The following is a 17,527-nucleotide window of genomic DNA, read 5'->3' on the forward strand; positions in this document are numbered from 1 at the left end:
TGGATTTTGAATCATAACACTAACTTCGGAGCTGTAGTAATTTTGCAAGGCACTCAGTACCTCACAGCCTCTTCCCTCTTTCTCCAATACCAGGAGATCTGGTTCAGTTCTACAAACATGAACTCTGGAGTATTGATTATTGATGGTATTTATCATTGGTCTTTCCCCTGCTACATGAGATCTAATCTTTATTTTGTATTTAAACAACTGTAAGATGCCTTTGCCAGGGTCTGGGCACCTTTGTCATCAATTAAAGTACAATCCTTGGATTCTAAAACCCAATACAAATCTACAACAAGTCTCTCTAAAATATCATGAGCTCACAAGGACACATTTGAAAAGAATGCCACATTCCCAAAAAAGATCCACCATTTAGGATCTTCAGCTGTCCTCAAATGTCAATTCTTAAAATCTGCCCTTGGACAGGTCCAAAACTTCAGCAACTTTGGGCTACTTCAAGGTCAAATGCGGAATGATTCCAAAGTTGAGGGTCCTTCATACAGATTGTTCTGCCAAAAAACTCTCTCAAACCAAGGGAATCCTAACTTGAGAACTTCCCCAATCATAACTGTGATAGGATGTCTCCAGATCATTTAGAGCTTTACAAATCTAAAAACTGGAACTTCAGACTCCACTGGGAAGGCAATACTTTTGCTTAAATATATTATTCTGGGGGAGTGGCTCTGACCATTAGGCTCTGTCACATTTTGCTATGAAATGAGGTGTCAAGTTTTCATGACAGATTTCTGAAGAGTGTGTAGGTCAGTATAAATCAGTGTACAGATCCATGCAAATGGGATTGTAGGGCTTATTCAAGAGCTTTCACATCTAGGTAAGTTTAGCAGCAGATAATAAACTAGCATGATGTGCCGTAACCAGCCAGTATGGACTTTGAACTTGTTACTATCAGAGAATACTTAGAATCAGAACCGGAAAGGACCTATAAGACCAAGTCCAGTCTCCTGCCATGGGCTGGAACTTATTGGGCTCAGATGGGCTCAACAAGGCCTCATCTTGAACACCTCCAAGGAGGCTGATTGCACCACCTCTGCCAGGAGTGTGTTCCAGATTCTGGTGATCCTTACAGAGAAAAAATTCTCTCTTACATCTAGCCTGAATTTGCCCTCTACTAACTTATGCCCATTGGTCCTTGTCCTCCCTTGGGCTGCCTTCCTGAAGAGTTGTTCCCCTAAATTGTGGTGTTTATCACCTCTGATGTACTTGAAGATTAAGAAAATATTTGCATGGTGAGCAAGAAACAGTCAACTACTTTAGTATATGTGTAAAAGCATTAGACATACAAATACAGTCTCAATTTTAATTGTTCTATGACTATTATTTCAGTTAACAACAGGACCCATTAGTGCGGCATAGTTTCACAAGCAAGAAAAATGGTATTCCATGTTAATGCTGAATTAAATACAATCTGACCACCATTTAATCTTTATAATAAAGTACTGATCAGCAATCCCAGCTAAATGTTTTTTACTCAGCTTCTGAAAATAATTTAATTGGAACACATTTATAAAATTAGCATATTATAACGTATATTTTATACCTGTCACTCCCAAATAACTGTGTGACTGGTCCTCTGGAAAATATTGATAATCACATTATATAATAAAATTTAGATTCATTTCCTAGAAATGCTGTGAATAATATATACGTTGTCTTTGAAAAGATACAAGGGTCGATTAACTATTTCACTACAAGGACAAATGGGATAACAAGCATAAGGAACAGTACACTTTGAATGAAATACTAGTATTAGAATTACTACTGGTACTAGTAGTACTGTGTCTTTTTTTTTCTTTTTAAGAGTTGTAATTCAAGATCAGAGTTAAGACTAGAGTCCAGGATGCTTATTCTAAAAATCTATTTCATACTGCACAAGTGATTAAGGCATTGCAACAAGACCTAACATAAGCTGGAGTGATGATCTATATCTTGTGTCACTAGACATCAGTTGACATTCTGGAAAGAAAAGCAAAGAGGAAAGGAGGAAAATGATTTTTCATAGTTTTAAGCGTTTAGTGGTGATGCCTGAGTACAGATAATTGACATTATCTATTGAGTAATATGTTGCAGAGTGCAAATACCATGAGTTTCTATATCAGGTCATTATACAAATGTAGAAGTGTACAAATGTACCATGAGTTTCTATATCAGGTCATCATACAAATATCCACGTTAATTCTTAAATCCTTTTCTTTCCTTCATGTGTTTCATCCTTCAGTGACTCAGCTGCAAGTTTCATTTGCTGTAAGGGTTAAAAAAAGTGTAATAAATAAGAGTTGTGTCACTGTTTATCAAAGCCAACAAAACATCAGAACCTAAATGCAAAACTGAGGAAGAGTATCACTGAAAATGATAAAAATGTTTAAACTATAAGAAAGAATTTTAAATTAACTAACACTTCACTGCTTACAGCAGGTATGAATTTTACAGCAAAACACAGGAAGGCATGGCTTTACCTGCTTTGTTGCTTTTCTCACTAAAACACTTAGGAACTAACAGTCAGTTTGTTAATTACTTTTGTGATAAATAACACTTACATAGTTCTATGGACATATCCTTCAAATAGAATAACTGAGCCCATGGACAAATCTAGGATTTTGAAAAGTGTGGTGTGGCACATCAACACATACAGCATAACTCTTTATCTCCAGTTAAACAGAATCTAGAAGCATTAATACGGTAAGAGCCTCAAAACAACAACAAAGATAAACTTTATTGGAATGTGGACTAATTGCTATATTATATAGAGAGTTAAAAAAGCAAACAAGACAAAAAATAGTGAAGATATACTGTTTCATTAGTCCTGTAGTCATTATACTTAAATGTACAGCTCTTATTCATAAAACAAATCTATTGAGCGATTTAACAGCGTCTGCAATACTTCAGTGACAGTCATTTCTACACCTAAGTCTAAGTTAATGTTATTGCATCTGAGTTAAGGCTTTAGGTACAGCTAAAAACAGTCTGCAGGGCTGTGAACTAGGAGAGACATTACTAGGAGTAGCTAACAGACAGTGAAACTGTAGAAGAAAGAATAGTTTGCAAAGTGGAGCATCAAGATTATTAAAAAGGAAAGAGGGTTGTTAACACCTGTGAAGTGGAGAGAGATTAGCAGGAACCAGGTAGATTACAATGAGTCATGAAGTCAATTGACACCCCCGCCCCTGCCTGAATAGAAATACCACTCCCCTCCCAGGCAGTCTGGGCGGAGCAGGAACTGGTGGGAGGTTGTGCAACTGCACGACTGTGCTCCATCCCAGATCTGCCACGAACTGAACCCTACAAATGTAGCATGGGAAAGATTAAGGTGATGGCAATTTACAAACACTGGAAAAGTGCCTCACATTACTTTAATAACCTGTTCTCCTTTTAAAACAACTACAGAAGGAGTTAGATATAACTCCAACACCTAACTCCAATTTCTAAATACACTGAAATATTGAGTAAGTATTGAAGAATGATTCATTTTTTCTCTCCTATAATGTTGCTTCATAGGTGTACTGGCAAATCACAGATACAAAGATCTATAAAACTACAATTTTTAAATATCAGAGGTTGTTACAACACAACTTTTTAGGAAGTCATTTTAGGGCTGTTTTTGATTGACAATAGAGCTGTCTTGATAGAGAAACAAAGCAAAAAGGCTGTCAGTCACTACACCAAACTTTTTGCATAGCAGGTCCCTAATCTGTTGCGTCTCTACTAATAACAGCTGCATATATTTAATATCATGATTTCTGTAAAAGCAATTAAAACTATGCTATGTGTCACACATACTACTGCTGTATACTTGAAATCTCAGAAGTATCCCAATACTTTGTTATTCCTTATTAATTAATTCATTCCTGTGAATGTGCCATAAACGTGAAGAGAACATCAGAGAGTTTTTGCTTAGTTTGAATGAACTTCATTTCAGGGTGCTGAAGGAACCAGTAGAAAGGATCTTGGAACCCCTGGCAGTAATAATTACAAACATATGGGAGAAATGAGGTTCTAAACAACTGGAAAATAACAAATATAGTGCCCCCATCTTTAAAAAAAATGGCAAAAAAAGGAGGATCTGGGGAAATAGAGATTGATCAGCCTGACTTCAATACTTGTGAAGTTACTGGAGAAATTTATTAAGTCAAGTTGTAAATATTTGGAGGAGGGGAGATTCGACACTAGCAGCCAACATGGATTTGATCAAAACAAATTATACTAACAAAAAGCAACTTGATTTCCTTTTTTAGTAAAGTAACTAGTTGGATAGATAAAGGGAAAGCAGCTGATGTAGCGTGTATGGACTTATATGGGGCTTTCAAAAGCATCCTAGACTGTCTCATGCAAACACTGCAGAAATGTTGGCTAGATAAAATTACTACAAGGTGAATAGAAAATTGGCTCAAACAAAGTGCAATTATAGATGGATCAATATCAGAAGGAAGTTTTGGTAGGGTTCCACAGGGGGCTGTCCTGGTTGCACTGCTATTTAACATGCTTCTGAATGCCTACTGCTCAATGCATTACAGTCACAGGGACTCCCACGTTCCTTCCAAAAGAGTTAGACTTCACTGCTAGTCAGTTCTTTCGCTTTTCTAAGTTATCTGCTGCTAAATTGGATGAATTTACTCCCTGATATAAACAAAATCTGGAAAGAAGGCCGTGGTGGTGAAATGTGTTATCTCCAAGCCTACTGTGAAGGTTTTCTCTCTTATCTTTGGGTGTTACTAGAAAGAGGACTCAGTGCGAAGGAGAAACTGGGACCATTTGTGCAGCTTCTTGTTAGACTGTATGATCATTCCAGAATAAGCACAGGCAGGAAAAACTGGGTGAATTTGAGCCCAAGGAATAGTTTGCACACTGCCTGATATTATCAGATAAAGGTCTCTCAATATTTGGCAGGCTAGAATTCATCCAAATATGCTGAGCAATGAATAGAGGGAATTAATTCCTTAAACACACACTGAAATAAGTAAGAAATAGCTAGTTATTCTCTGAGGAGAAAGATGATTGAAAGATATAGTCCAAGCAAGGAGAACAAGCTGTGATCATCCTAAAGGATAAGGTGGGGAGGAAGGGAAAGGCTGGACATACTAAGCAGGTATTTGAGATTCTGGAGTTCATAGCCTTGAATTTAATACGACTTCATTCTAGACAATTCAAAGACAGAGAATAAGAAGAACTCAGTGTAAACATGAGCAAAGAACATTTACAAAATCACTGCATATTACCTAACCAGGGAGTCTCCAAATCATTCACATGTTGGCTGTTTAAAAAATGTTTGTGTTCTGAAGTTTAAGCTGCCTTTCCGTTAAATAATGTTTGACTTTGATAACACAGATAGAATGGTAAAAAGGTAGATGAGCACACACACACACATCTCTCTCTGTAGACGTATAACAGTACCATCACAAAAACTGGAAGGGTAAACTGCATTTGTCTACAGCAAGTACAATAGAAACTTTCATTCAGATTCTACTGAGTGTTGTTGGGGATGCTAGGTTTCTTTAATGCAGAAGAATACTCAAACCTTGTGGTTGCTCTTTGCCTGTATGCATTTCAAAATATGTTTTGTATGATATAAGCCACCTACAACTGTTATTTTCAATTTCTATCTACATTTCCATCTTACCTATGCACAAAATAAAATTAGTTTGCAGTACAAATATTTGTATACTTCTCCGTGGCAACAGCAAAAAAAAAAAAAAAAAAAAAAGGCATAGCTGAATAATGGAATTCATATTCCCCTTCTGTATTGTTGCTGATTCATTTATTTAAATAAATGCCTGATTAAAACTACAGGCAACTTAATTAAAGTGACTTCTACCCCTAATGTAAAAGCATTAGAAAGATACAGAGAACAGCTATTTAATTCAATTCATGACTCATCAAACTGAAAACCAATTCACTTATGTTGGAAAGATTTTCTTAAATTCTTAGCATTGTTGTAATTACAGTGTGATTTAGAGCAAATCTGAGAAACAAGGTGTTCTCTAGCCTGTGCATGTATCTATTAAACAAAATCTCAGACATCTGAAAAGATCAACAGCATAACATTACTAATAAATATGACCAGAAATTTGGTACATAATATTTTCTGATACCATTGATTTTGACTGTCATCCTTTCCTTATGAATTACTTCCTATTTTTCACTGGTCTGGCTCCTTAGGGTAACTTTATTAACTTCAATTTACGTTTATAAAATATAACATTAAAGTGTATTTTGAAACTTCTTTACAGTATCCCAGGCTGCCACGTCATACACAATATTGTCCAAATCTTGATCCAAAGATTTGAATCTGTTCAAATCTTTCATTCTTGGGAAAAAGAGATCCATAGCAATCAAATAGTGTGAGACTTTAGAAATGTGGATTTTAGTGTTGCAGTGCTGTTGTAGCTACAATAGCCTAGGAAATACATGACAGGCAAAGATTTCTATGGGGTGATATATTTTATAAGACTAATGACATGGTTGGGATAGACTTAGACAAATTTTCAAATGCACTTTCTTCTTTAGGTTGAGGTGATACAACAGGGAGACTGAGGCTCCTGTTACTTTAAGGAGGGAAATGGCAGCAGATGGAACCCAGACAGCTGAGAAGGAGCTAGCCACAAGAGGAAAGACATCAAAGAAACACTGCTGTCTAGGTAGGGGCTGCCCGTGAGAGTGAAGGGTCCACTTGCAACTAAGCAGGAGAACTCTGCCTGTTGTGAGTTGGCTGCAAGGGAAAAGGATAAACAGCTATGACTGCCTATTGCAGCTGCTAGCTGCTCTGCAATAGGACAGTAGGACAGAGCCTGGCTTGGGCAACAGGGGGCTGCTTGGAGTGGTCATAACCAGCCATGGCAACCAGCTGTCAGGGCCCAATGAGAAATCCCTGCAGGGCTGGAGCACCACAGACTGGAAGGGGCAGGGCTTAGGCAGTATAAAAGCCTAGGACCTGAGTAGTCAGGCAATCTGGACCTGCAAGTCACAGAAAGACAAGCTCCTGGTTAGGAAGACTACAGGAAGATTCTGGGCTGACTTCTGAGCTGCCATGGGGCCCGCCAGTAAGATGGTGATGGCTTACAGAGGAATGCCTCCCCCCCAAGGGAAGCGGAAGCTACCCCTTGCTACACAGGCAGGAAGCTACTGTTGATGTTTGCACCTTGTATGGGTTTACTTCGTTACAGCCAGTGGGATGTTTCTTCATTGGAATTTAAACCCACAGTTTGGGTTGGGACTCTTGTGGTATGGAGGTCCCAATAGTGCCTGAGGACACGAGAGGCTCAGGACCAAAGTAATCAAGACAAGAGCTGGAGCTCAGAAGCCAGGTCCAGCACAGTGAGCTTGGGTTAGAAGGTCCAGCTAGAGAAAAGGGGTGGAGGTTGAGAAGACCAAGGCCCCGACAAGGGAGTGACTGTACAGTAACACTTGCAAGGCATGGGCACAGCTGTAGGGAAAGTCAAGTTGTGAATAGCCCTTAAGGATAGATTGCCTTGGGGGTGTAGATGTGTAAGGAGGGCCCACTTAGCCCAAGAGGGGCAAAACTGAGATCAGCAGGGTTTGGGAGGGACCTGCTGGAGGCCAGAAGAACTGAGGCTTGCTCTAGGAACCTTATGCAGCCTCCCTTTTGATCACACAAATACATCAAGAGGTGGCAGGCAAGTGAGAAGGGGAGGCTCACCCTAGAGTTGGAGCAGGGCAAGGGTTGTGTGGTCTCCAGGAGGTGTCAAGGCCACCGCTGGAACCCAAAGCTTGCTACACCTGGATATTAGATTTTTCTCTTCCATGATTCCTGTGATATCATTAGATAATCTCCAATACTATGGCACCACACCCTAGATACAGACACTTGCATCTGGAGATCTTATACTGCCTTGAATTTGACAGGGTGAAACCTTTTGAATTCCTAGAAAATAAATACTTCCTTAAACTTGAATACAATCAAGCTCTGTGATCCATCACTGATAGAGGCTACCGGGAGCACAGGGCTACTAAGGATCGTAAGGTTCATCTAGTACACTGCCCTCCCACATGCAGGATTCATTATTCCAAAACTATCCCAGACAAATGTCTATCCAGCTGCCTCTCAGAAACCTCCAACTAAGGAAATTTGACAGCTTTCTTAAGTAGGTTGCTCGCTCTATTGTCCACTGTTTTTAAAGTTAAGTGGTTTATTTTAATTTAATCTAAATTTGATTTGCTGTAATTTAACTGTTCTTTCTTGTCCTGCCCTCTGTGGCCACCAAGAACATGTTCTTTTCTCCTTCCTCTTAATGGCAACCTGTCCAATATTTGAAAATATCCTTTCTTTAACTAAACATACTTTTTTCTTCAAACTTTCCTCATGTGACTTGCCTTCCGATCCCATAATCCTCTTCATCACTAATCTCTGAAGTTCCTCCATTTCTCTCTCTCCCTATCAGAATGTTGTGCCCAGACCTGGACAGAGCTGATATGTAACCAGTACGAAGTCCAGAGGTACTATCAATGTTTTGCATACAATATTCTGTTAACAATACCTAGAACTGCATTAATTCCTCTTGGGAGTACAGTCTCACTCTCTGACTCATTAGTTTGCAATCTACCATAATCCCCGGATCTTTCTCAGCAATGGTATTGCCAGAGCCAGTTATCCCCCCATTTATCTATCTGTGCATGTGCTGTGAGGCAATTTCCCTAAAACCATACCCAACATGATCAATTCTTTCACCTCTGTTGATTGCCTGGGGCAAAAAAACTCTTCCAAACACCACCTGAATGGAGATTTTCAACTGAATGGAGATTTGCCCCTGCAAACTTTCTTTGGCAAAAAGCATCAAGAATTTCCTCTCAGTCTGGACCAGTATCACTTTGAACAGACACACACTAGTCTCAAATAAAGCTTTCTAACATGTTAAAAAAACTTCTCTTTAATATTTCTTTCATATCCTATTTTCAATACTGAATCAAGAAAGAAAGGTTTTCTGAACTGTTTAGCAAACAGTCTTTCTCTGGAGGAATAAACCTAGTCTCATCAAGCAAAACAGATCACTTTCTTTGTGGCAACAAAAATATCTAGAAGCCTTTGTCCAGCCCCAGACATGCCCATCCTCTCAAACTCCTTTCATAATAAGAGACACATTTCTTAGATCAGTAAAAAGCCAATCTCCCATGCCAAACCAAAATTTCATGTCATGGTGCCAATTAATCCTGATGGAATTGGTGAAAGACACTAGCAAATGTGCAATGTAGCACTCGATACTGCTTCTCTGAGGCGCAAAATGGAACTTGCCCTTTGTGGCTTCTGCGTGGACTTAGCCTGCTGAGACTTTGAATATTAGGAAAGTAGATCCTTTGCAGGCTTGGAGAAATCTCTTTAGGCAGGGAGCACTCTAAGCTGAAACAGGATGAGTGGCTGGAGGAACAAGGCAAGGGAAGCCACTGGAAGCAGATGTTCTCATTGTAATGCTAAGGGTAACAGGAGTTGCCACTATGGCAGTTTACCTCATCCTAGAGGGCCTACATTCATTTCTGGTTGACTAAGGTGAGGATGGAACTAAATACAGGAACTAAGCTGAGGAAAATTTTAATTAAGGATGCATTAATAAAAAGGCCCTAAAACAGAACTATGGAAGACTGAATAATGAACACAGGAAAAGTTTTCGGGATGTTGCCTAGAGCACCCCTCTCTCTGCTAATGAAGCTCTGGATTAGGTGGGGGTCTACATCTAAGGTTGAAAAACCTGCACCATTCTTCAAAGTACTGCCCACACACTTCCTTCCTGCTATATAGAGACCAAACTGCAGACAAAAATCCACAGGAAGAGAGATCTCTGCAGTCTGCTCAGGGAACCTCTACCTCCAGGCACCAAGGAGGAGGACTGGGGAGTAAAGTTCACTACATGAACCTGTAAAAAGCACCAACAGGTGACCTGTAATGTGGGTGGCATGGGAGTAACCTCTTGCCTGTCTCAAACTTGCAAACCACAGAAAAACCCAACAGTTCTGAACCTGACAGATTCCTGTAGTAGGGAGGATGACATTATGCTTGGCGTTTTAAAAATTACAAGCTTCTAAAATATGACCCTGTCAATACTTAATAACTGCTATCACTTGATGGCCACCAAATGACCTAAGCAAGATAATCTGATGGTTCCCTATTTCAGTTCTGTGCTAATGACTGAAGATTACAGTCCTCAAACCAAAAATTGGTCAGTCTCAGCAGAAAGGTCAAGGATTGTTGTGGATACCAATCTGCCCTATGAATTCTTTCAGGTCGGTCTGAGAGAAGAAACTTGACATTGTGGCCTGGACTAACTACTGTGTGGTTTAAAAAAAAAAAGAACTTTAAATTCTGGAGACTGAAGATTTGGCACATTTCTAAAATATTACACTTGCAAGAAAACAATATAAATGGGTCAAGTTTCTCACACTACAGAATCATAACTGCAAGTGCAATATCCTGCTATGAAAACTTTTCCCTTGCTTCTCTACTCTGCAAAAATCCAAGAGCTTTGTGGCTAAACGCAAAGACATTAAAACTGGATTTAAGCTAATTACAAGCACGCTAATATATTATAAAGAAAGTCTGTAGAGATCACTTTTTACCTATAGTAATAAATAACACTGTAACATTTTACTTTTCTTCAGACTGACTGAAAGGGGTTGATGGAGAAGAACTGATTGGCTAACAGATTATTAAGATTTTTTTTTTCCTTGGCTTATCCTAACTGGATAACCTGGGGAACTTTGGTTAATCACTTACTAGATTACTGATTTATTTGGGGTATTTTTTTCAATTTTATTTGAATCTTTTAAAGAAAGTTGAAAGAGGGACTGTATGCACTTATTATTCTACTTTAAAAATGCATGATATAAATATTGAGGGAAGAAAACCAAAGAAGAGCTCAGTGATTTTTTTTGAAGTGCTATCTACATTACACAAAGACATAGTTCAGAAATGAGATACTTTGTTAAAACACCTGTTACACTACCAGCTGAGAACTACTAAAGATTCAATCTGAACAAGCAGAATCCAGCACATGCCCTCATAAGTTTTTAATTAAGTCAGTGATTTCATTCTGTTTTTAATTGTTCTCCCAAAGAGACAAATAATGGATTAATTTAATTAGACAACTGGATAATAGTATATGATAACCTATATGTAACATGAAAACATTGATTACTGACGTAGTATCGCACTTAGGCTCATGCATATTTTCCAGGAAGTTGCTCACATGTTTATAACCACTGAAGTCAAACACACGCCTAAAACATTTGTGTACTGGGACTATATTGTGGTATATTCCAACATTTTGTTTAGTATTTTTTCTTATTATTTATCTGTTGTAATAAAGATAGGGCTTTAAAAATCATTTTATAAAGCCCACATTTCTGTGTGAACTTGACATAAGATGTTATTATATTTAGATACCCAAAGGAAATACAGTTAAAACCATCTTTTTCAAAAGAATGGGCAAACCATATGAATTATTCTGTATTTCTTGAAAGTTTTTAATTTTTAAGTAGATTTAAGTAGGTTCCATCCAAGAATTTGGATTTTTCCATTATATACTTCAAAACTAGATTTTTAAAGTATTTTTAATCAAACCTCACAGGTATTATCAAACCACAAAGTAACTTGCAAAAAAGTCAGGAGATTGCTGTAGTTCTAGTATCTATTTAAAATAAATTTTAATGCTCTTAGGCAAAGATGCTGATTTTATATTTGAGTAATTACAGATGACTCTGAAGTTAGGAGGATGTAAACTATTGGATTTAATACCGTGAACCATAATACATTGATTAAAGATAGTTATAGACAAAAACAAACACAAAGTAAAGTAGAAAGGTACAGTTACATTATAAGCCTGGATTACAAAAAAAGAGAAAAAGGTGTAGCGGGACTTTATTATAGCAGTACTCAAACCTTGCCCAATTTACACTTCATTTGCATGATGTGAAGAGCTGCTTTCATCTTTAAAAACAAAGTGCAGATACTGGAGGCAACAATATGTTGTTTCTTAAGCTGCACTGATCAAGATAGAGCATTTCACCATATGATTTGTAGTCTCACTGAGCTACTGCTGTAGAGCCCAATGGGCATTACAACCACAGACAATCTGTGTGACCTTTTTGTAATAAGGATGACGTAGGGAGCCCAGAATTTCTATTCTTGTCAATGTTCACTTCAGAGATCTTTTACAGTATTAGAGCACTGATAAACCAAAGTGTTCTCAGCTTCTCTGTCTGGTTCTTGAAAGACACAGTTAAAAGTTTCTCCAGAATTCTATTAGACATGCTCTGCTATGTGCATTACCTCTGCTTTTTCTACTTTCATTTAATGATGTTTTCTTCTTATACTTCCTGAACTCCATGCCACTCTTATGCATTGTAGCAACATTACATTTTCCAGTATTCTTTTATGATCTTACGCTCATAGGCTTTACCAGCGGAGGACAGCCTTCATTGACAGACCTGTCACAAATTAAGACCTACACCCTCCCTGAGTGCTACTCCAATCCCTTTCCCCTGCCTGATCTGCTGCTCTGCTTTCTGCTTCCTGCCTGGTTTGCTGTTCTGTTTCCTAGACCCTCTCTGATTTGCCATGTGCCACACACAGACACTTGAGGCACACGTGTTGCAGGTTAACCACTCTTGAACTATACTGTCATCATTCTTTGACATAGGTTGACATATAAGCAGAGAAACAGGGCCATCAGACTGTAATTCAGCAGCTAACTTGTGGACGAGAGAGAAATCAGCCAAAATAGCTGGAAAATTCAAAAACTTTGAGCTGAAACCAAAATTCACTAACACAAGTTCAGCCTTTTCAGAATATACACACAAAAATAAACAAGCAGATGAGAGAATGCATAAGAAAGGAAGTTAAGAGATAGATTCCTCTAACCGACCATTTCCTCCTAACTTGCTAACATTTTGAATTCACTGTTTTAAAAGCATTATAATATTGCATGTCTTGCATTCGAAAGCCTGTCTGACTATCCCAACTACACAGCTGGTCCAACAAAAGAGATTTACCTAAGAACTTCTTGCCTGTGGCAGAAATATACCACTTAAGTCTTAGTCTCATCTACTTACAGAACAGGCCTGTCTGCACTCGCCAGGAAACAGCTAGGATCCTTCTTTCCTTAACAGCTACTTTTTATTTTTTCAAAAAGAATAAAATATCTCCTACACTGTGAGGAAAGCTTAGAGTATGGTGTACCAGCAATCTTCTCCCCATCTAGATATTTACATAAAATATGCCATTTCTTGACCTTTTCTTTGATAAGATAAAAGGAGTACAAGAAGGTGCGTTTTGCAGACTTCAGATGCTTCTTGTGCATTTTTCCAGAATCCCTTCTAGTTTTTTCCTTCTAAAGTATGGGCCCCCAAACTAGGCACAATAGGCTAGGCTAATTATTACAGTGATAGTTCATACTTCCCATATTCTCTGATAGTTTCCTGTTTATAAATCCAAAACTATGCTAGTCCTCAGTCATAACACTTGGAGCTCAAAGTCAATTAATTACCTAGCATGATTCTAAATCTTCAGACTCACTGGTATCCAGGATACAATCTCCCATCGTGTATATAAAGAACAAAAGGTTTTGTTCTTTGAGGCCTCCTGGATCAACTTAGCATCTTATTCAGTACAGCCAAAGCCAACAGCCCTGTGAAGCTCTAAGCTAACAAAAACAATGATCTAAGAAGAAAAAACAATATAAGGCACTACGCAGGTAAAACATATCTTTTCAGGGAGTGGGAAGGGATAGCCTTAGGTAAAGCATTAGAGAAATTTTAGGTAAACAAGGAAACATGCTGTAGTAAGTAGTTAACCATGTAGCTGCTATGCGAAGTGCCTTCCCTGCCAACCATTAGAAAAGATCTATCCCCATATGGAAAGAATGGTCACCCAAGACGGTCAATTTACTTGTTTATATAAACTAGCTATGGTCCCCACAGCTGCTCTCATTTCACTTATGGGTAAACCAGCACTGAACAGTGACTATATTTACTTTGCTGAATCTTCTACACATTGGTTCATACAATAATATAAAACTGCAGTAGTAATAGCAGACACCATGTTAGATAGTTTTCAGAATATTTTCCTCACAACTAATAGCTGTTTTTTTATCCTGCTTCATTATCATAATGACTTACTTTTATGCATAATGTCTGAACTTACTTTAATTTTCTCTTCATTCTATTTTTAATTAATTTCTTTCAACACTGTAGGTGGAAAGAAGAGAGCAAGGAAATGTAGAATATAACAGAACATGGTTACATGTCTCACCAAGAGTCTCTTCTCACTCTGAGCACAGCATGAGAAGTTTGTATGCTGATTCTTCTTTTAGGTCATATGCTTTTTGTCTCATCCAATAGGCAGCCAGTCAATAGATTTTGGAGCCAGAATCTATTGACCAACTAAGAGAGTAATGATGCAAAAATATTCAAAATGACATGACTGAATTCTGCATTAGAACAGAGGGATTAACTAGACAGTCTCTTGGGGTCCCTGCCGACCCTACAATTCTATGATGCTTTGACAGTTTTCTCAGCCAAATCAATCATACACCAATACAAGATTTTAATTTATATATTAGCTAAGACCACATGAATGATCTAAATGACCTTGCCGGGGCACAGCAAGAGATAGGGGTGGGGAGAGCCTGTACTATGCCAGTTAGCAACTTCATTTGCTTTTCTTCCTGCAGTTAGGTCTTTACAGGTCTACACTTTGGGCACAAATTCCTTCAGCTCTTAGCACATGGCCTAGGGAAGAGTCTTAACTTGGACAGACCCCTTTTCCCAGAGTTTAACTTTGTCATTGGCCATAAAGTCCTGGGTCCACAGACAGGTCTATATTCTAGTCACAACAATGACCATTGCATAATGTAGACATACTCAAGCCAGCTTTAAATTAGCTAGTTTGGTACTGCCAACAGTCTTGCTACAGCAACATGGAACTCAGTGTAGGCTAATTTACACACCTAGCTTTTGTCTTCAGTACATTACAGTCATGACATCCTCCATGTTTCTGAGGGCTACAACCAAGAATCATGAATCTAAAATCTGAAAAAACCTCTGCATCAACTAGGATTGCTTAGGATTCTGTCTGACCACCTTTTTCACAAGCTGATCCAGGGAGTTCAAGGGGATGGTAACACTACTGAGAAATATTGTGATCCCATTTTTATTACACCATGCATAGATTTCTGACCCAGTACATAGTTAAAACCAGGTATTTTGGTTTTATTCAGCTTCTAAAAGAACGGGGGAGGAGGGAATCATAAGCTTTTCTATGGAGTTACTCTTTTACAGTTTGAAATATTCTGGCATTTAAATACTATTTCACTGAAGATAATGGAAGCTGCTACAAGTTTATGCCTTGTAAAAATTACACTAGCTGTAGGGTCCATTTTGGATATATTACCCAGAAAACAAGTATGATGCAACAAGCACACTGGCCAGGTACAGACATTACACTTTTATTAGTATAAGTGGTTGGAAACTGGTCTATATCCATAACAGAACAGAAGTTCGGCACACAAACCAGTCTATAACCGTAACAGGACAGAAGTTTAGGATGCACTGGCTAGTTTAAAAATGGCAAAACCATTTTTGCGCCCTTCCAACCTGCCCCAACCAAAGGGCAAATGTACCTTATGTTGGCTACCAATCTGAATTACACCGCTTACAAAAAAACATGCAACTTAGATCAATTCCACTTCATGTTTTTTAAGTATCTGTACCTAGCCATTAAGCTCAGAGGCTGGCTCTTGACAATGGTCTATGCTCCATCTTGCTACTGTTCTTTATAAAGATCAAAAAATGTCAAGAGACCAAGAACTCTGTGGGTCTTCCACAAGAGAGCAGACTCAAATGTCAGTTGTCACTTCTAAGCAAATGTATCACAAAAACAACAGCTTAACACTCTGTATTTACTTTTTTGGATGCTTGATATTTAAAATGTCCATATTAGGTGTGGCTTTATTTCTGAAATTATATTATTATTGTATATAATATTTATAAAATAAAACTTTATTATAGCAAAGTATATTTATTTTAATAACATTTTGTATATTATCTGGTGAAGAGGAAATACTATTAAATCTACCTAGGTATTTCAATAAGAATTTGGATTCCAGGGAGGGTAACAAACAGGGGATAGATCACTCTAGATATACCCAGTTCAGTGCTCTCCCTTCTAAGCCAACCACTCCTGCTACTGTTAGAGACAAGGATACTGGGCTAGAGGGACTGTGGTCTGATCCACCATGACTTATGTTCATGGAATCCTAAATTAGCAGTAAAAGTCATCTATTATGTTGTATTTATCTAGTGCTTTCCCCTTTTCGCTATAGTTTATTTTTCTCTACAATATAGCATTTTGTACTTTTGCACAACTTCTTTTATCAATCTTTAAAGATAACTTATTCCATTTCCTGCAGAGAAAACATGCTACAGTCATATAGTTCATAGGCAAGAATTGGAAATGGGCAAAATATTCTTAGATTTCACAATTTTTTGGAAGAAACCGGTTTTAAAAATGTTAAAATAGGAGTCAAGACTTGACTACATGTGCAACTAAAATGCTGTGAAAGACAGAATTCCTTTACTTACCCCAATGGGTAGGTTCCCATTCAGCAAAGAAAGTTAATCCTTACTTGGGAAAATGATTCATACATGGAATAAGAGGTCATTTAGAGACTTAACTAAATGCTGGGATACTCAGTCCTAGTCAGATACAGTAACTTTAATTTAGCTATGGCAGTTGTATGATGTGGTAGGCATATAAATAAGGGACAAATCTGTGGGTTACCAAACTTCCCCTTCTCATTTGTAACATGCAAGTTGGATATGAACCGTATTCTTAGAGGAACAGAGCAGACTGAGTAGTAAGCATGTATGAGGGTCAAAATAAACTTTGTACTGGCTTGCAGAGAAAATTTAAAAACAAGGACTTTGTAAAATATAACCATTTTCTCTTTTTCATGGTGAAAATTATGGGTAACACCGATCATTCTAAAGTATAATATTGTTAAACATTCATGCAAGGCATGAAAGAGTGTGTGTGTGTGTGTGTGTGTGTGTGTGTGTGTGTGTGTGTGTGTGTGTGTGTGTGTGTGTGTGTGTGTGTGTGTGTGTGTTATATAATTTAAAATTATGGGACTGAGGGTAAAATTCTGGCCTCATTGAAATAAATGGCAGCACTCTTACTCGGTCTAGAGAGGCCAGGGTTTCATGATAAGTGTTTACTTGTTTATTCAGGGCCAATTATTTCATGTTTTCCAATGAACTGCTATAAGGGAAACTTCTTTAGCATCAGAATGTTTGCATCTTCTGTTTAAAAGCTAGACAAGTGAAAAGATTTAGTGTTTTGTTTATATTTGTAAAGCTCCTGTCTACTCATCTTTTTCTAGAGCAATAAAGTATTCTTGCAAGTTATTTGTATAAGACAAGCTGAAGGAATGGAATGCTTAAGTACTCTATTTTCCATATGTCTTTTTTCAGTGCTACTTCCAAATTGTTATCACAACGCCCAGCAGTAGTT

The 17,527-nt window shown here is 37.9% G+C and overlaps 1 protein-coding gene across 3 annotated transcripts in view; it reads right to left on the bottom strand.

Annotated features, from left to right (window-relative positions):
• Positions 1 to 1,304: 1,304 nt before the first annotated feature.
• Positions 1,305 to 17,527, bottom strand: part of ANO10 (anoctamin 10) — a 237,978-nt gene continuing 221,755 nt past the window's right edge. For all 3 annotated transcript variants that reach the window (XM_090046446.1, XM_090046444.1, XM_090046445.1), the window contains one exon: positions 1,305 to 2,260. In XM_090046446.1, coding sequence (XP_089902572.1) covers positions 2,198 to 2,260 — 63 coding nt within the window. In that variant the 3' untranslated portion in view covers positions 1,305 to 2,197. The remainder of the gene's footprint in view (positions 2,261 to 17,527) is intronic.

This window comes from Crocodylus siamensis, chromosome 5 (assembly GCF_052110815.1).
Source record: "Crocodylus siamensis isolate JL-2025a chromosome 5, ASM5211081v1, whole genome shotgun sequence".
Lineage (NCBI taxonomy): Eukaryota > Metazoa > Chordata > Crocodylia > Crocodylidae > Crocodylus > Crocodylus siamensis.